General features: G+C 36.6%; 1 protein-coding gene across 6 annotated transcripts in view; it reads left to right on the plus strand.

Moving 5' to 3' along the window:
- LOC117329096 (pericentriolar material 1 protein-like) overlaps window positions 1-21020 on the plus strand; it is a 44257-nt gene that overhangs the window by 10449 nt on the left and 12788 nt on the right. For 5 of the 6 annotated variants that reach the window (XM_033886819.1, XM_033886818.1, XM_033886817.1 and 2 more), the window contains exons 10-28: window positions 558-768; window positions 888-1032; window positions 1570-1734; window positions 1967-2185; window positions 2589-2789; window positions 3857-3974; window positions 5259-5415; window positions 6000-6180; window positions 13445-13563; window positions 13907-14101; window positions 15132-15196; window positions 15384-15585; window positions 16042-16597; window positions 17954-18006; window positions 18303-18522; window positions 19029-19272; window positions 19545-19640; window positions 19980-20165; window positions 20629-20799. In XM_033886819.1, the coding sequence (XP_033742710.1) occupies window positions 558-768; window positions 888-1032; window positions 1570-1734; window positions 1967-2185; window positions 2589-2789; window positions 3857-3974; window positions 5259-5415; window positions 6000-6180; window positions 13445-13563; window positions 13907-14101; window positions 15132-15196; window positions 15384-15585; window positions 16042-16597; window positions 17954-18006; window positions 18303-18522; window positions 19029-19272; window positions 19545-19640; window positions 19980-20165; window positions 20629-20799 (3504 nt within the window). The remainder of the gene's footprint in view (window positions 1-557; window positions 769-887; window positions 1033-1569; window positions 1735-1966; window positions 2186-2588; window positions 2790-3856; window positions 3975-5258; window positions 5416-5999; window positions 6181-13444; window positions 13564-13906; window positions 14102-15131; window positions 15197-15383; window positions 15586-16041; window positions 16598-17953; window positions 18007-18302; window positions 18523-19028; window positions 19273-19544; window positions 19641-19979; window positions 20166-20628; window positions 20800-21020) is intronic. The other variant, XM_033886820.1, reaches the window with a different exon arrangement.

The raw sequence follows: 21020 nt of genomic DNA on the forward strand, positions 1-21020 counted from the left end.
TATATGGACCTAAGAAAAAAAATTGTCCATTTTTCCTAAAGAGTATCGTTTCGTAATTAGGTGATCAGAATGCTCGATTCTGATGGATTTTGATGAACCATTCAAGTTTTAAAGTGATAAATGAAGATGATTCCACTTGAGTCTATTTGTAACTATGCAACATACCTTTTACCAACTTTATTTTGCTTCTAACAAGTCAATATACTTTATACAGACCTCCATTTGACACAGTTCTAACCAATCAGTGCGCACGGAAAATCATACAGAGAGTCTTTATGTATATAAATTTTCTTGACATGTGTAGGTTTTAGCACAGGTTAAATTGTGATCATTGACCTTGAGAAAATATGGCTCTTGAAGCCTAAAACATTATCCACAGAAGGAAAGCGAAAAATTAAATCGGACTTAAATCACTTTAAAACTTTAAAAGTTACTTACTTGAAGTCAACCTAACCAAAATTGAGTTGGTTATAACTTTAATTCATGAAATATTTTACAACATACAATTAAATTTTGGATGGAAAATGAAACAAATAGTTTTAACTTGTACATTGTAGACACCAGAAACTGCTGAGAGACAAAGTAATCCTGAGCTTGAGGCAGCCACTAATGCTGCTGCCTTAGAGGATAATAGACGCCAACTACAAGACAAACTGCTGGATCTTCAGTCCAAAAAACAGCGCATGGACACCTTGTTACAGGAGCTACAGAATTTACGATCCCAGCGTTTTGATGCTACCCTTAATAACATGCCCCAACTGGAGCCAGGTAAGCTTTCTTTTTAATTGGTTTAAATGTGGAAAAATTACATTATAATGGTCCTGATAAATAATGCTATAATTTTATCATTAGCCCTGTCTATGAACACTTTATTACATGTGTTGTAGAGATACCAGCAGCCCCAACAGCCTCAGCCCCAAACACCTCATTAGCCATGTTAGAGGACACTAAGGCTGCTCTGAATGAGGCAGGAAATACAGAATCAAATGCACAGGAAATCCTCGATATTCTGGATGCACAGGAAAAACTAAGGTTTGTGTTTCTTGAGTGTGGTTAGGACTACTTAACATTCAGGTGTGATGTTTCATTTTGTTCATCCGTCTTTCCATCTTTTCGCACTTTATCTTGTCTGGAATTTATCTCATAAACTACTTGTTACTGGAACTTCATACGTAGGTCAGGAGTTCACCTGGGTGTGGCATTGTGTCATGTACCAAAAGTAGGTCACTCTAATCTGCATTTTGACCTTTGACCAACATAAAAAAAAAACGTTGTTGGCTCTATCTTCCACACTACTTGTGACTGAAACTTCATACTACACTCATCTACAGTGTGTCATGTGTCAAAAGTAAATCACTTTGACCTGCATTTTGACCTTTGACCTATATCTAGTCAGGAACTAATTCACCAAATTGTCTTGTTAATGATAATTGTTGATTGTATATTATGCAATAACCTTTGTCTACCTCTTGACATGTGTTTTACTGGTAATTTTGTTTTCTGAATTACGTAATATCCTATGATAAAAATTAAAGGAGCATAACAAATATATCTTTATCTACATGTCAGAAAACTACAGGAGGTGAAACAGAGGTTGAATCAGCTAAGATCCCTGGTACAATATTACCAGAGTGAGACAACAGAAGGCAATCAGTCTGAGGAGAACACAGCTGCAGCCTTTAGAGCACAGCTAGACCTCATGGAGGAGATGCACAACTTGGGCGGAATCGCTGGGTAAATACTTTTATTTTGAAAGGAAGCATTATTTGGTCTGAACAGTTTTTCCTTAACAAAACTATATTGCCTCACATTAAATTTGTCAAATATCTTATACCTCATCAAATTAACTTTTCTGAAACATGTACATCGATGTAATGTATGAAATGTTTTATGAATTTCATTTTTTATTGTCTGAAGACCGAAGTTTGTGTGAAATGTTTGCCTTGCAATTTTATACTGTTTGTAGCCTAGCTGAAGGCGAGATGGAGGGTCCACCATCACAACCTCCCCCAAGGAAACCCTATAGTATGGCACCAACAGCAGGAGCTGCTGCTGCAGCAGCTGCCACACAGTTAAAGTCAGATGAGGACAATCGCTCGGAGGACAGTATGTCGTCGGAATCAGAATCCCACTTGTCCAGTCTCGGACCATGGGGAGATGATCCAGAAATTCAAGAAAAAGTCCAGTAAGAATGGTTGGAATATGAAAAATAATGGGCCAGTTATTATTTGACCTCAAAAAGATTATTAAGAAGTATCAGATTCCCTTGGAAAATTAAGTTCTTAGATTTCATCAAAATGATATCAGGATGTGTTTCTTGGACTGAATTTATGTGGAAGTACTGTACCTATATAATAGTAATATAAACAGCAGATACTAGGTAAATTATATAAAAAAATGATTTGAAACAATAAAGTATCCAAGACAATCCTTTCCTTTGAAGGAAACTTGCTTATTATAAGTCTATTTTGATGAACATGATGTACAATAAAATTCTGTCTAGTTTAAAAAAATCTTTTACTTGTTTGTAACATGCTTTCACAGCAATAATCATGTGATATTTCATTACATTGCATTATCAATAACAGGAAATTAAAAGAAGCAAAAGAAAAGTTACGTCAGCTGCAAGATCTAGTGTCTATAGTTCAGCAGTCTCCAGATGGAGCAAGAGGTCTCCCTGACAGCTTGGCTGAGCTTGCTGCTAGTCTGGATTGTGATGACCAACCCCCTGCTGAGCCTCAAGACCATCTCCTCTCTGATGGTGAAGTCCCAATGTCTCAGACAGAAAGGTGAGCATATTGTGTTAATAAACATACTTCAGAGTGATTTCCTTTCATTTACTCACACTATTTCATTGTTGACCTGAAACCAGGATATAGAGTACCTTCCACTTCAGGTAATACTTTATTTCGTATATTGGGGTAAAAACTCCATAATCAAAACCATTTTCTCTTAAATCATGGTTTAAAAAAAGCGTTTAATCAGGTTGGAAAAGTCATATTTTTGCTACAATTGTACACAAATAACAACAAACAATTTGTAGGCTAAGGTTTTATTATTTGATACAATATAGAATACAGTAGTAATGTGACAATTTGACATTAGTAAAAGCACAAACAAAAACACCATTTATTAACAATTATAATGAACACAAATATTTTCATCCAAAATCAACCCAAGTCATTAGACATATGAACAATTACAGACAAAATCCAAGATGGCGACATGCATTTCGGCTTAGTGCATAAGTCGGTTAATTGGGCAAAAAGCCCCCACAAATAGGCAACCCAATCAAGTGGAATGCACTGTATACAAAATGCCATATTATATTGAGCATTTGAAATGTTGATAAATTCTGCTGCTTTCAGCTTACATATTTTCAATACACATACCATTCTTTTGAAAATATGTGATCTTTTAACACGAGGTCATGAGCATGCAATTCTCATAAATAATTATCGTCGGTTGTTATTTTATCCTGATCAAGTTGGAAAAAGAGTAACCTTTAATTAATGAATAATGCCAAAATTATTAAAGGAAACATGAATCACATGGAAAGAATTTTGATTGAAAAGAACAAAGCAATATGTACTTATCAAGGAAATTAAAAAAAAGTATATATAAAATAACCGTAAGATTTTTGAAATGCTGGAATTTAGGTTAAGGGAATGTTGTTATTGAGTGAGACTTTGATACTGTTCAAAACAACAGGAACCAAGCCTTCAAAGCTTCCTATGAATAAGAAAAACTTCTCTCAACATTGTATCCACTTGGCCAAGAATCTCTCATCTAAAATCATATTTGTTTTATAGATTTTGACAGACACATCAAGTTTCAATCGACTTTGACATTTCAGAGATTCATTGGAAGCAGCCAAGAACCAGTTGAGGGAACTGGAATCATTGAAGGAGGAGCGAAGGCGACTTCTCACCATTCAACAGGAACTACAGGCGTTACAGGGACACTTTGCTGGGGTAAAATACAGTTCTCTTTGTTATGAATGTACATGTAAAAAAATCTTGAAGTAAACATTAATTTCACATTAGTTCCATTTAAATTTATATCTTGATTTGTTTCCAATGGAATGGAAGACAAATTGAAACTTTGGAAAACAAATTCTTTGAAATTTCACTACTATTTAATGGATGGGTAGCACAGTTTAACACACTTACCTTTCAACTGGGCAACCAAGGTTGTGAAAAGGTATGTGGGTTACCTGCCCGACCACGTGGGTTTTCCCTGGGTACTCCAGGTTTCTCCCACAGTAAGACCCCTCACAAACTCCTATCCGGGCCAACAAGAGTGATCAGTATAAATTGATATAACTTGTTCATAGCGGTTAGTTATAGACTATCATGAGATTGTTAAATTTAGTTTTAGTTGATTTTGAATTCTGCTGTTCCTTCATACTTTTGTAAAAGCTTAATACAGTAAAACCTTGCTATAACGAATTCCATGGGACCAGGAGAAATAATTCGTTATAGAGTTTCAGAAACTAAACGTTAAAGTCATATAGGCCTACATTATACATATGTAAGCTTAGTTCCATCTGATTCAACGTATGTTAGTCCAGAAACACAACCAAAGACGACTGCACGTTACAAATATTTTATTTCATAAATAGACATCATTTTTTTTTCTAACTCATTTTATTTCTTAAGCTTACATCTTTTTAAATCAATCTGTAATTTTGACTTGCTTTTTGACTGAGACTTTTTCAAAGTATGCTTCGAATGCTGATAAGTTGCTGAATAGTTCTTGCGGAGCGTTTTCTGTCTGACAAATATATCTGCGTAACGTTTCAACACATTATTTACGCGTGGCTGATTGGTTTGAATAGCCAAACGTACTTATACGCCACATACTGGACAGATGAAACAATAGTGAATACTGTTTACCCGAGACTACATGTACCTGTGTTACTTTCATGTCCCCGGACTATTCAAACTTACCTGTATACACGTTCGATCGTATTTAGTTATGTGTCGATCGATTCCCCTTTATAGTTTCACTTTTTTCACAATTTTTGAGGGTGCTGATTATTTGTATGAATTTATGATTTGTAATTTATTTTTTATGTTGTGTCGGTAGTTTAAATGTGAAAATGATCATTTGAAAAAAAATGTTTTTTTAACCTAACTTGAAAGTAGGGAATATTTTAACCTAACTTGAAAGTAGGGGATACATGTTTCATATTCTTTAGTTTTAGTTTTGTACATAAAATTACTACAACTGGTGACTTGTATATGTATATTTAGATACCAGAGAAGGATGAAGAAGACAATAGAGATGGGAAAACTGAGATGAAGGAAATATCAGACCCAGCTGCAGAACGGGATGAGGAAGAGGTAGATGAAGATGAAGAGGATAAAGAAAACCAGCGACCAATTAGACTTAGTGCTCCTGTCGTCAAATGTAAGTCTTGTTTTAGTTTAATGCATGCCAGATTATAAATCAAACTTCTGAGAAGATATATTTGATAATCTAAAAACTGTGGAAAACAATATTTAAACAGGAGATAATGTTGAAATAGTAATTCACTAATTGTCATCCTTTACTGCAAGATAAACTCTTTGTTTTTCCTAGTTGATTTTTCCTGTCAGAGTGTACACCTATGTGAAGTAATTTATGTATTGATATTTACAGTCCGGATGAAATTGCTATTAACATTTCTTTGTATACATTATTCAGTAGAAAGCTACAGTAGCTGTAGATTTGTATCACAAATCCGAATCTATTGCTTTTTCTGTCTACCTGCATGAGACTAATGAGTTCTATATCTGCTATAAAAAACCTAGATTCTGGGATGGGATAAATATTTCAAAGGAGCAGCCATATGTTGATGACACAGTTCCCACCAAATACATGTCAATATGTATGTGTATGCAATATGATACACAAATGCTTGGCTACTTCTAATATCAAAAAAAAATTTCAGTCACATGCTATTTTTGCGATTACTTTTTTTGTGAGATTAAAATGTTTTACTCATTTTGAAGTTTCCTCAAATGATGAAGTCTATGGGAAGATGAGGAAACAGAGGATGATGCGAGAAGAATTACGCCAGAAGAAACGAGAACTGGAGGCTATAATGAAGAAAGACAATAGCAACAAGAAAAACTATTCGAAAAACCAGGACAATCAAAGTGACACAGTTTCCTACTCTACAGATATGTATGGGTAAGTCAGACACATCACAGTTTCCTACTCTACAGATATGTATGGGTAAGTCAGACATGTCATAGTTAACTACTCTACAGATATGTATGGGTAAGTCAGACATGTCACAGTTTACTACTCTACAGATATGTATGGGTAAGTCAGACATGTCACAGTTTACTACTCTACAGATATGTATGGGTAAGTCAGACATGTCACAGTTTACTACTCTACAGATATGTATGGGTAAGTCAGACATGTCACAGTTTACTACTCTACAGATATGTATGGGTAAGTCAGACATGTCACAGTTTACTATACAGATATGTATGGGTAAGTCAGACATGTCACAGTTTACTACTCTACAGATATGTATGGGTAAGTCAGACATGTCACAGTTTACTATACAGATATGTATGGGTAAGTCAGACATGTCACAGTTTACTATACAGATATGTATGGGTAAGTCAGACATGTCACAGTTTACTATACAGATATGTATGGGTAAGTCAGACATGTCACAGTTTACTACTCTACAGATATGTATGGGTAAGTCAGACACGTCACAGTTTACTACTCTACAGATATGTATGGGTAAGTCAGACACGTCACAGTTTACTACTCTACAGATATGTATGGGTAAGTCAGACACGTCACAGTTTACTACTCTACAGATATGTATGGGTAAGTCAGACATGTCACAGTTTACTACTCTACAGATATGTATGGGTAAGTCAGACATGACACAGTTTACTACTCTACAGATATGTATGGGTAAGTCAGACATGTCACAGTTTACTATACAGATATGTATGGGTAAGTCAGACATGTCACAGTTTACTCTACAGATATGTATGGGTAAGTCAGACATGTCACAGTTTACTATACAGATATGTATGGGTAAGTCAGACATGTCACAGTTTACTATACAGATATGTATGGGTAAGTCAGACATGTCAGTTTACTACTCTACAGATATGTATGGGTAAGTCAGACACGTCACAGTTTCCTACTCTACAGATATGTATGGGTAAGTCAGACATGTCACAGTTTACTACTCTACAGATATGTATGGGTAAGTCAGACACGTCACAGTTTACTACTCTACAGATATGTATGGGTAAGTCAGACATATCACAGTTTACTACTCTACAGATACATGTATGTATGGGTAAGTCAGACATGTCACAGTTTACTACTCTACAGATATGTATGGGTAAGTCAGACATGTCACAGTTTACTACTCTACAGATATGTATGGGTAAGTCAGACACGTCACAGTTTACTATACAGATATGTATGGGTAAGTCAGACATGTCACAGTTTACTATACAGATATGTATGGGTAAGTCAGACATGTCACAGTTTACTATACAGATATGTATGGGTAAGTCAGACATGTCACAGTTTACTATACAGATATGTATGGGTAAGTCAGACATGTCACAGTTTACTACTCTACAGATATGTATGGGTAAGTCAGACATGTCACAGTTTCCTACTCTACAGATATGTATGGGTAAGTCAGACATGTCACAGTTTACTACTCTACAGATATGTATGGGTAAGTCAGACATGTCACAGTTTACTACTCTACAGATATGTATGGGTAAGTCAGACATGTCACAGTTTCCTACTCTACAGATATGTATGGGTAAGTCAGACATGTCACAGTTTACTACTCTACAGATATGTATGGGTAAGTCAGACATGTCACAGTTTCCTACTCTACAGATATGTATGGGTAAGTCAGACATGTCACAGTTTACTACTCTACAGATATGTATGGGTAAGTCAGACATGTCACAGTTTACTACTCTACAGATACATGTATGTATGGGTAAGTCAGACATGTCACAGTTTACTACTCTACAGATATGTATGGGTAAGTCAGACATGTCACAGTTTACTACTCTACAGATATGTATGGGTAAGTCAGACACGTCACAGTTTACTACTCTACAGATATGTATGGGTAAGTCAGACATGTCACAGTTTACTACTCTACAGATATGTATGGGTAAGTCAGACACATGTCACAGTTTACTACTCTACAGATATGTATGGGTAAGTCAGACACGTCACAGTTTACTACTCTACAGATATGTATGGGTAAGTCAGACATGTCACAGTTTACTACTCTACAGATATGTATGGGTAAGTCAGACATGTCACAGTTTACTACTCTACAGATATGTATGGGTAAGTCAGACATGTCACAGTTTACTACTCTACAGATATGTATGGGTAAGTCAGACATGTCACAGTTTACTACTCTACAGATATGTATGGGTAAGTCAGACATGTCACAGTTTACTACTCTACAGATATGTATGGGTAAGTCAGACATGTCACAGTTTCCTACTCTACAGATATGTATGGGTAAGTCAGACATGTCACAGTTTACTACTCTACAGATATGTATGGGTAAGTCAGACATGTCACAGTTTACTACTCTACAGATATGTATGGGTAAGTCAGACATGTCACAGTTTACTACTCTACAGATATGTATGGGTAAGTCAGACATGTCACAGTTTACTACTCTACAGATATGTATGGGTAAGTCAGACATGTCACAGTTTACTACTCTACAGATATGTATGGGTAAGTCAGACATGTCACAGTTTACTACTCTACAGATATGTATGGGTAAGTCAGACATGTCACAGTTTACTACTCTACAGATATGTATGGGTAAGTCAGACATGTCACAGTTTACTACTCTACAGATATGTATGGGTAAGTCAGACATGTCACAGTTTACTACTCTACAGATATGTATGGGTAAGTCAGACATGTCACAGTTTACTACTCTACAGATATGTATGGGTAAGTCAGACATGTCACAGTTTACTACTCTACAGATATGTATGGGTAAGTCAGACATGTCACAGTTTACTACTCTACAGATATGTATGGGTAAGTCAGACACGTCACAGTTTACTACTCTACAGATATGTATGGGTAAGTCAGACATGTCACAGTTTACTACTCTACAGATATGTATGGGTAAGTCAGACACATCACAGTTTCCTACTCTACAGATATGTATGGGTAAGTCAGACATGTCACAGTTTACTACTCTACAGATATGTATGGGTAAGTCAGACACGTCACAGTTTACTACTCTACAGATATGTATGGGTAAGTCAGACATGTCACAGTTTACTATACAGATATGTATGGGTAAGTCAGACATGTCACAGTTTACTACTCTACAGATATGTATGGGTAAGTCAGACATGTCACAGTTTACTATACAGATATGTATGGGTAAGTCAGACATGTCACAGTTTACTACTCTACAGATATGTATGGGTAAGTCAGACATGTCACAGTTTACTATACAGATATGTATGGGTAAGTCAGACATGTCACAGTTTACTACTCTACAGATATGTATGGGTAAGTCAGACATGTCACAGTTTACTATACAGATATGTATGGGTAAGTCAGACATGTCACAGTTACTACTCTACAGATATGTATGGGTAAGTCAGACATGTCACAGTTTACTACTCTACAGATATGTATGGGTAAGTCAGACACGTCACAGTTTACTACTCTACAGATATGTATGGGTAAGTCAGACATGTCAGTTTACTACTCTACAGATATGTATGGGTAAGTCAGACATGTCACAGTTTACTACTCTACAGATACATGTATGTATGGGTAAGTCAGACATGTCACAGTTTACTACTCTACAGATATGTATGGGTAAGTCAGACATGTCACAGTTTACTACTCTACAGATATGTATGGGTAAGTCAGACACGTCACAGTTTACTACTCTACAGATATGTATGGGTAAGTCAGACATGTCACAGTTTACTACTCTACAGATATGTATGGGTAAGTCAGACACATCACAGTTTCCTACTCTACAGATATGTATGGGTAAGTCAGACATGTCACAGTTTACTACTCTACAGATATGTATGGGTAAGTCAGACACGTCACAGTTTACTACTCTACAGATATGTATGGGTAAGTCAGACATGTCACAGTTTACTACTCTACAGATATGTATGGGTAAGTCAGACATGTCACAGTTTACTACTCTACAGATATGTATGGGTAAGTCAGACATGTCACAGTTTACTACTCTACAGATACATGTATGTATGGGTAAGTCAGACATGTCACAGTTTCCTCCTCTACAGATATGTATGGGTAAGTCAGACATGACACAGTTTACTACTCTACAGATATGTATGGGTAAGTCAGACATGTCACAGTTTACTACTCTACAGATATGTATGGGTAAGTCAGACATGACACAGTTTACTACTCTACAGATATGTATGGGTAAGTCAGACATGTCACAGTTTACTACTCTACAGATATGTATGGGTAAGTCAGACATGTCACAGTTTACTACTCTACAGATATGTATGGGTAAGTCAGACATGTCACAGTTTCCTCCTCTACAGATATGTATGGGTAAGTCAGACATGTCACAGTTTACTACTCTACAGATATGTATGGGTAAGTAAGACATGTCACAGTTTACTACTCTACAGATATGTATGGGTAAGTCAGACACGTCACAGTTTACTACTCTACAGATATGTATGGGTAAGTCAGACACGTCACAGTTTCCTACTCTACAGATATGTATGGGTAAGTCAGACACGTCACAGTTTACTACTCTACAGATATGTATGGGTAAGTCAGACATGTCACAGTTTCCTACTCTTCAGATATGTATGGGTAAGTCAGACATGTCACAGTTTACTACTCTACAGATATGTATGGGTAAGTCAGACACGTCACAGTTTACTACTCTACAGATATGTATGGGTAAGTCAGACACGTCACAGTTTACTACTCTACAGATATGTATGGGTAAGTCAGACACGTCACCGTTTCCTACTCTACAGATATGTATGGGTAAGTCAGACATGTCACAGTTTCCTACTCTACAGATATGTATGGGTAAGTCAGACATGTCACAGTTTACTACTCTACAGATATGTATGGGTAAGTCAGACATGTCACAGTTTACTACTCTACAGATATGTATGGGTAAGTCAGACATGTCACAGTTTACTACTCTACAGATATGTATGGGTAAGTCAGACATGTCACAGTTTACTACTCTACATATATGTATGGGTAAGTCAGACATGTCACAGTTTACTACTCTACAGATATGTATGGGTAAGTCAGACATGTCACAGTTTCCTACTCTACAGATATGTATGGGTAAGTCAGACATGACACAGTTTACTACTCTACAGATATGTATGGGTAAGTCAGACATGTCACAGTTTACTACTCTACAGATACATGTATGTATGGGTAAACAACTAACAAAGTAAAAACACTTGATTTAAGATACTTTACATTGTCATTTTGTTTTTATTTGAAGAAAGTAACTATTGCTTCCCCATTAAAAAAAAATGGAGGAAATATATTCCCAGTGCTCTAGCTATATTTACACTGTTTTCTGGTGTCTACAATTTCATGTACAGTGGACCCTCGATAATCCGAACACCTTCGTTCCCAGCCCAAACCGTCCGGATTACGAGTTTTCCGGACTACCGAATTTCGTCTACCAGGTCAAAAAAAATTGTTGTGTAAGAGTTATCTCCCTTGACTCTATACAATACGGGACGTTTTAATGACGTTTCATAAACACGTCTAATTGTCAGTCTTTTTAAAAAATAAATATACTTATGTTCTTGATATGATTCTTGTTTTCTTTTATTTTGTAGAAACTAAAAAATAAACAATGTTTTTAAAAGAACATGTGAAGTGAAAGTTGTTTTATTTATAGCGGACATATGTGACCTACAAACAACACACATGGGTTACGTCCCAGAGGTTCACAAACGAGTAGAAATTACATACGTTTAATACCTGAAATGAAAGACCCACTATGTACAATGTACGTTTTTTTACGTAAATTATGAACCTGAAATGAAAGACCCGGTAAATGTACCATGTGTGTAATTAATAACATGCATCTTTCAATGAGTCGTCATTACACGTAACGGTGTTACAAGCCGATATCCTTGTTTACCCAATACAATTGTTAGTGATGTTAATTACTGATAATAAATTTATTACATGCATTTGTGATTGATTAAGTATCGTATCACATACTTTATGTTAGTGAATTAATTATTGCTAACTACGAAATAGCACTATGTAAAATAACTATAATAGATATTGTACGTCAAGTTGATAAAAGCAAGACCAGTCTACACTATAAAACCCTTTAATACTGAAGCATTTAGGTCGATCGTAAAGAAAAGCAATGTACCGTTATAAAAACAGAGCTACATTGTAACACAGGTAAACACCCGGGGCTATGACCTGGCAGCGGTCGCTATGACTACACACAGTGTCAAGCGATAGTCTGTACAGCTGTCGACACGGGTGACTTGCCCGACATTTTTCTCTCCTCGTGGTGAAAAAATCGTCCGGATTATCGGGGGAAATTTACTAATGAAAAGTACTTTCCGTTCCCAAAATGGGCTTCCGGAATCGGAAACCGAATTTCCGGACTGGTGAGTACAAATAACGTTACGGAAATCCGTTCCCGTGCTATTCCGTCCGGACTGCGAGTTTTCCGGACTATCGGCGTCCGGATTATCGCGGGTCCACTGTATTAAACACCGGACCATGCTTTATGTTTATGTATTTGAATCGATTGCTTGATACGACCAGTCCTACCACTACAAGTCTTGTATGTTATCATGGATGAAGTCAGCTTCCTGTCTCTGTAGCTTAAAGTTTTGTGCAGAATTTGATGGGAGTTTCCATTTCTTATATTTATAGCCATTGTAGTTTTGTACATTTTAAGGTCACCTGAGCCTAAGGCTCGTGCTGACCCATTGCAATGGCCATTCGTCCGGCATTAACTTTTCCCTGTGTACTTGATAGCTTGAGTAAATATGCATTTCTTGAAACATGGTATGCAGCCTTATTTAGATAAGATCTCAGATGGAATTGACAATCTGACTGATTCAACTAAAACTTACAGGGTTATGGCCCTCAGTCGCTTTATTGCCATTGGACCTTGTGCACATGATAACTTTAATTCATTTTAACTTAGTTATAATCAGCAGGTTTGGATGACATTTTGCTGGTATGCACCTGTTGGCCTGATTGATTCCTGATTGGGGGGAGGGAGGAAAAAGGCTCAACTTGACTGAAATATTTCAGAACTCTGGTGACCGTTAAGGCCCATGGACATTGATAGTGTTTCATGGCTTCCTATTTGTTGATATTTATTTTATACAATGTGTTTGTGACCTATGTTTTGAAGTGCCAGTATGAGTGCTGATGCCACGATGGCCACATGGGGAGGGTCTACAGTAGACAACCTGGAAAGTATCACAGAGGACAATGACAGGCTGGACAGGGAAGATGATGAGGATGAGGATGGTATGTACAGATGAAAAAACAAAATCAAATTTACCTGACTTGTATTAATTGCATCATTATTGACGTGTTACCAGTGCAATTTTCTGTGGAACAAATCTTATAACTAAGATATTATTCTCTCATGTTATCTTCAAATAATCCTTGGCCTTTTTAATTTGTGAAGGATCTCCCCATGATTTTATACAAAATAAACGCAAAATAATGTAACTGATTTAATGTTTTGTTGCCCAATATTGAATCGGAATTTAGGGTCCATTCCAATTCTTAAGTACAGTACATGTATTTAGCTTAACCAGTGTATAGTATTGAAATAAACATTTAGATTAGAAAATGTTTATTCTAGCCTACCCCAGTGATGGAATCATCCAAGTGGAGGAGGAAGAAGAGGAAAATGATTCTGATAACAACACTTACACAATAGAGGAAGATGTCAGACAGAGGAGAGAGGCACGCTCACAGAGACATGTGGCCACAGGGTCTTCAAGATCACAGGATAAAAAACGCCGCACATTTCCAAGGGCTCGGAAAGATCAAAAAGGTATGTTTTGACACAATTTCAAAAATTGATTGAAAAATTTAAAGTGTATATTGACATTGATAGGTAATTGCACATGGTACACAGCTATTGGTTTGGTTTGTTTTTGTTTAACGTCCTATTAACAGCCAGGGTCATAGCTATTGAAATTTTCACTAATTGTTTTTGTCTCACCTAGGGCTTCAGTCTGCAACAAAGTCATGAAGCGAGACAATATGGTTAGTTCCATTGCTCGAAAGTATAAACCCAAATTTAACCAAACTTGGTATGTAGTTAGAACACATATAGTGGACATCTGGACACAGGCTTCATTTATGGAATATCATCCAGCATTTATGGGCATGTGACGCTAGAAATTAGGGCTGCTCGGAATCTGGATTTTCAAGTTTTTAGTTAGCTCAGTTTCTTAAAATATATCAATATTAGTATTTGGTATATCGTAGTATGGATATCTCTACTCACCCTTCAGATTAACTGAATTCATGTTTTGTTGTATTTTTGGATTGAGAAAATGATATAAATCTTTATCTAATTGATTTACTAATTAGTGTATATTCAAATTGAAATTAATTCTATAATATGTTAGGTGTGTTTTTTTCTCACTTTTCAGAATGAGTGATTTTTGGGATAAAAATAGGTGAATATTGAGAATTAGTGATTTGTGAAATTTGGTATTTGTTTTGGAATGCATCAATATTTACATGTCTATAATTTATACAATGGATTTGTGTTTTTATTTGATTTTATTTTTGCAGGGGGAGGGGGTAGGCATTTTCGAAATAATGTTTTAGTTTGCTTAAAACCTTCATATACTGACAAAGCAGGACAGGTGAGACATATAATTACATGCAATTCTTGTGTATTGTATACCCGTTTTTGTGCAAATGTCTGCCTTCAATGCTGTTATAGTGTCAAACAATACTATATATATGTAGTTTACATCCTCCAGCTTATAACTTATTACAGACTTACCACAAAGTTTTAATCCAAGAAATATTATATACCAATTAATTTCTCTTTGTTTGGTTTCCAGATGGAACAAGACCCAAGCAAGGAAGCTGGTCGAAGAAGGCCAAGCAGGGAAGAGTCAAACAGGAGGTCAGTTTAACAGGAAACAGGAACAATTCAGTTCTCATAATTTTCAATACTAACAAAAAAGTTAACAGCATTTGTCACATTGTTACCTATCCTGGACCTGATTATATCACAAAGTATTGTCATAGTTGTTTGTGATAATTAAAAAAAAAAAGATAAAATAAAAATAAGAACCGTGCTATACTTGTAGAATTTCCGTTCCCCTCGGGAATTAATGCAGGATGACTCGCCAGATGGTAGTAAGCTGCTGGATTCGTCAGCTAGTCAGTATGAAGCCCTACAGATGCAGTTACAGAGGACGGCATCTATGTGTCAGACACTGATGGGTGGGGACCAAAACCAGACTCTTCCTGGTATGGGACTGCTGCAGACCAGTGCTATGTCTTCTCCAGGTAACTTTCACATTTCATGCTCTTGTTATACATTTTGTAAAAAAAAAAAAAAAAAAATGATATACAATACTTAACTTTGTAGGTATCATTCCTTGATGTTTCTATCACTAATGTCCCTAAAAACTGATTGTGAATGAGTTGCAAAACAACACAAAATAATGAAAAGAAATATTGATTCACAGGTTACTTAGTGCAAAACACATTTCGGGGTTACCTACTCATTTTGTTTTGACAATCCTTTATATGCTTAATTATTTTCAGATATAAGATACTTTTATAAACTTAGGTAACCTTTTACTATCAGATGGTAGCAATATAACAAGGTTTTACTGTATTACAATTTGAATGGATTAATACATCAAACTGTGTTATTAGGAATTAAAAGATATTTGAAGGATTGTGATGCTAAAATTATAAAGATAATAGAGATGATTCCTACCTATTCTTTCTTTGTAGGCTTTGGTTATCGGGGAGGTGCAATGCCTGACATGTTCCAGCAGCAAATGCAGCAGCAGCAGTTGATGATGAACATGAGTCAGTGTCTCCAGCAGATAGCCATGCAACAGATGGAGATCCAGAACCTCCAGCGTCACATCCAAGGCTTCACACCAGACGAACTTCGTCTGCGCTCTCTCACTTCACTTTCTGCTGCGGTAGATAGTCGTGGTCTGTCCCCTAACATTGGGACACTTCCCCGACCAGATAGCTTTAGTCAACCTACGCCAAGCTTTCTCCAGAGACACAGCATGGATAATCTTCTCTCAGGACAAACCTTGGGTGAGGATAATGTGTTTGAATCTGAGCGACGTTTAGGGGAAGGCCTGGCTCAGGGAGGACAGGATGGTAGGAGCAGGTCATTAGGAAGATCTGCCAGTATGCAGAGCACTGGAAGTAAGCAGAGGGCACATACAGAGCGTCTCGTATCACGGAGGAATGAATCTCTTCATCAGTCCAGCAGGATTGATGAGTCCATACCCTCACTTCCTTTCTCACAAGGTAGAAAGAAGAAAAAGTAAGTAGAACATCTTAAGATATCAAACTAATTTATGTACAACAAACTTCAAAATGTATAGCTCTATATATATTTAAGACTATCACCTGTAATCACTAGTTTGGGTTCCAGAAATGTGGTTTAAATTTCACCTTGCAAAACCTTGTCTTGCTTAAATTATGATTGTGTTTTGATTGTGGTTTCTATGTATTCTTTGTTCATGACGCATGTGTGTACAAATTCATCAATTATCTTGTTAGCTCACCTGGTCCGAAGGACCAAGGTGAGCTTATGCCATACCGTTGCGTCCGTCGTCCGTCCGTCCATCAACAATTGACTTCTTCTTCATAACCACACATCAGAATTTGACCAAATTTGGTCAGTAGCATCCCTATGGGGTAGGGACTCAAAATTGTACAAATGGTGGGGCTGACCCCCAAGGGGTCTGAGGGGCGGGGCCAAAAGGGGTCAATTTGGCTCTCTTAATATAAACGACTTCTTCTCTGAAAGCAAGCAATGGATATCACTCATATTTGCCTGGTAGCATCACTATGGGGTGGGGATTAAAAATTGTACAAATGATGGAGCTGACCCCCCAGGGGCCATAGGGGCGGGGCCAAATGTGGTCAATTGGGCTATATTGATATTAGTGACTTCTCTGAAACCAAGCAATGGATATTGCTCATATTTGCCTGGTAGCATCACTATTGGGTGGGAATTCAAAATTGTACAAATGGTGAGGCTTACCCCCCGGGGGCCTGAGGGGCAGGGCCAAGAGGGGTCAATTTGGCTGAATAGATATGAACAACTTCTTTTCTGAAACTAAGCAAGGGATATCACTCATATTTGCCTGGTAGCATCATTTTGGGTAGGGATTCAAAATTTTATAAAGGAAGGAACTGACCCCCACTCCCCACTGGGGTGCAGAGGGCAGGGTCAAAAGGGGTCAATTGGTTTAAACAACTTCTTTTCTGAAACTAAGCAATGGATATCACTCACATTTGTGTGGTAGCATCCCTATGGGGTTGTGCCAAAAGTCAATTTTATTTCATGGATTAATGCATTTTTTGGCATAAAAACCTCACATACCCATATAAGATGCCTATGATATATTGACATAGCAATACCAGTGACAAATATACTTAATCATCATTCTTGTTTCATATCTCATGAAATCCAGGTGAGCGATACAGGCCCTCTGGGCCTCTTGTTAAAATTGAATAAGAATTATTAATTCTATTAAACTGTATATAGACTTATGCTTTAAAATGATAGCTGCCTTAAAAACTGCCTGAACAAAATCTCTGTAAATTGAAATAACCAGTTACTATTATGATGTTTCAGAAACTTTGCTTATCGACTGTTTTGTGTTTTCAGACCCACCAGTCACCAAAGACAGTGGTCACAAGCCTCTGGCAGTAAAGATGGAGGTATATTCACACACAAACTTCACATGTTACTTATTCTACACTACTACAAAAGTGTAACCCACATTTTTTGTTTCACTATATATGTCCCAAATAATTCTTTGAATAACTGAGAAGCAAATGACAGCCCATAGGAGTTCAGTAGAGTAATGTTAAATATTCTGACTGAACATATGTTAACTGCAATGGTTAACTATTTTAGTAATTATACACATGGTGTGATCCTGTATGTTTCTTTAATATGAATTTTTTGGAGCTGCATACATGAAGGAAATGAATTTTTTTATTTGAGTTTTTAGGAGCTGCACATTCTGATTTTACAGGCAACACCTCTGATATCCTCAACTCTCTAGCACAACATGTGAGGCCAACTGGTCTTAGAGCGAGTCAGATGGGAGAAAGACCGGGCCTCAGTGCTGGGATCAGTGGAGCAGGCTTTGGGGAAGAAGGCAGTGTTGCCAGTACCTTTTCAAATAGACCACAACGAGAGGCAGTTGCTGGTCGCAAGAAAGAACCAAGGTAAAAATTTACACTTGTCATCTAAACTGTAGCAGACTGCTAGCAGATTATAAAACTGCTTTTTATTTTTAAGTAATACATTTATTAAATTGTCCCTTCCTGTGATTCCCTGTTATAAAGATGAAGAAAATTTATGCTCGACTTGTTACTGGGAGTAGTTTGTTCAATTATAACATTTAGAATGAATGAGTTGATATATTACAAATGTTGTAAATTCTATAGGAAAGCATGGTACAAATAACTTTGTGTACATTTTGATTTTATGCTTGATTATGTCTCCTGAAAAGAGATTGTATCATAGACAAACTGTACATAATAATGCTTTTTCATAACTACTCCAGTTTCCCAGCTGCGTAGAAAACTTTTGTATGGTACAGTTATTATTCTTCTGTCTCTAGGGGTTTTCTAGTTTCAGTTAATACCATAGATAGTAGATGTGCTCTTGGTTTATGAATACCAGATCATAAAAACTTCTATCATTTACTGATTGCCGTTTATGATTTTAGTGAAGTGGATGATCCTAGTGACCTGTCTCTGTTTGATACACTGAGAGAACCTATTTATGCCGAGGTAGCCACTTTCATTTCACAAAATGAGAACAGACCCCACTTTCTTATTGAACTTTTTCGAGAACTTCAGAAGCTAACATCAGACTATCTGCGACAACGTGTTTTGTACTCTATCAAACAACTTGTTACCATGTTCCTAACAGAACAAAGTGCTGGACCTTTGACAACAAACATTGATGAGGTGAGGCAACATTTGCAGGATTAACCTATAGTCACCTTGACTAAAATAAGATAGCGATATTGATCAAGTGCAAGTGTATAGAGGCTGATTTGAGAAATTTTATTATAAAATACATTTTCTGTTTTACAGTCTTTCCCTTCATAATTTAATAATACAAAACAAGATATAATAATTAAGATATTTCATACTGTTTTGTAGTCTCTTCCTAGTTCATATATTTCATACTGTTTTGCAGCCACTTCCTGGTTCAGATATTTCATATTGTTTTGCAGCCACTTCCTGCTTGGATGAACAATGCTGCTGTAGGTACAGCCTCTGAACTTACTCCTAGTGAGAGTAACTTGACCACAGATGATGAGGAAATAGCGGTATATTGACATTCCTATTTTTATCTGTCCAAAAGCTTAACATATTTTATACCATAGTTTTATGACAGCAACTTCTACACCTGATCACATTCTGGTTTGATATGGGTCAAGAACAAAGGGTCAGAGGTCACCTTTGACTCCTTCTTCACATGGCACATTGTTGCATAAAAGTGATGCATTCATGTCTTTAAAAACGAACATTTTCTAGTGTAAATGAATTTTAAAATCTTGTACATAATCAAAATTTTTATATACTCAATAATTGCTAATACTGAAGATTATGAAATGAAAGGAAGAGAAAGCAAAGTGGATAACCTTGTACAGAATTTTCGCTTTTAGATGAAGTTACGAGACCTGACAATTGAGAAGAGACGTGCCCTTGCTAGAGGGGAGTCCCTACAGAATGACCAGTTTGACTACGTTGAGGCTGCTGATTATGATAGTAGTCTGTCCACTCCCTCCACCAGTTACTGGGACAACCCTTTCTCACAGGACCTGGGTGACACCGTCATCCATTTAGACAAGGTAGGTGATACCGTTAATACTGATAAAATCAATGGTTCTTGTTAGTAAAGAAATTCAAAACATTTGCTTGCAACCCTAAGATCAACTTGCATTAGTCCTTGGGATCAACAATTTAACAGTCTTGGATTATGACAAGCTTTGTTAAAAGACAAAACTAACTGGGTAAAATGTTAAAAGCAAATATATGTTACAATTTATTAGAAAAAATATTGGTTAATATGTATTCTTGTAGTTTAAATTTTATTTATTTTCCCCAACATTGAACTTCAGATCAAAAGTCTGGAGCCTCAAAAGATCAATTTACCTGTGATATATCAAAGAGCTGATCAGTTGAGAATATTGAGAGATAACATTAAGAATATGAATTCCATGAGATAGTCTAACAGCAGGTCTGTATGGTAACAATTCATGGAATACATCATTTGGTTTAGGATTTTCAGTTTTCATTATTTCATTTTGCAAGGCACTGAAGAAAATGAGAGAAAATGAATCCAAAATAGCCGCTGCAGAAAAAGCTAAGCTGGAGAGTAAAAAGTCAAAACCCAATCAAGCCAGACCATCTCGTCCTGTTTCTGAACCAACCAGTAGTTCTGCTGTGGACCAGGGAAGTGAGAGTTCAGTCTCTTCCACATCTGTAAGTATGGTAACACTGCAGAATCACAAACCACTTACACTTCTTTTTAATGATACAGTCAAAGATGCTCTTGCATCCAGTTGTATACAAGAGCCCCCTGCCTTAACAACTATTTTGTAGTGGTCCCAAGTATTTTTTTTCTGAAGTAAATCTATGGCGTTAAGTTTGTGGTAGCGACAGCGTCATCATCAACATTTCACTTCAAAGTTTTACGTTAAGAT

The sequence above is a fragment of the Pecten maximus genome, chromosome 6, assembly GCF_902652985.1.
Source record: "Pecten maximus chromosome 6, xPecMax1.1, whole genome shotgun sequence".
NCBI lineage: Eukaryota > Metazoa > Mollusca > Bivalvia > Pectinida > Pectinidae > Pecten > Pecten maximus.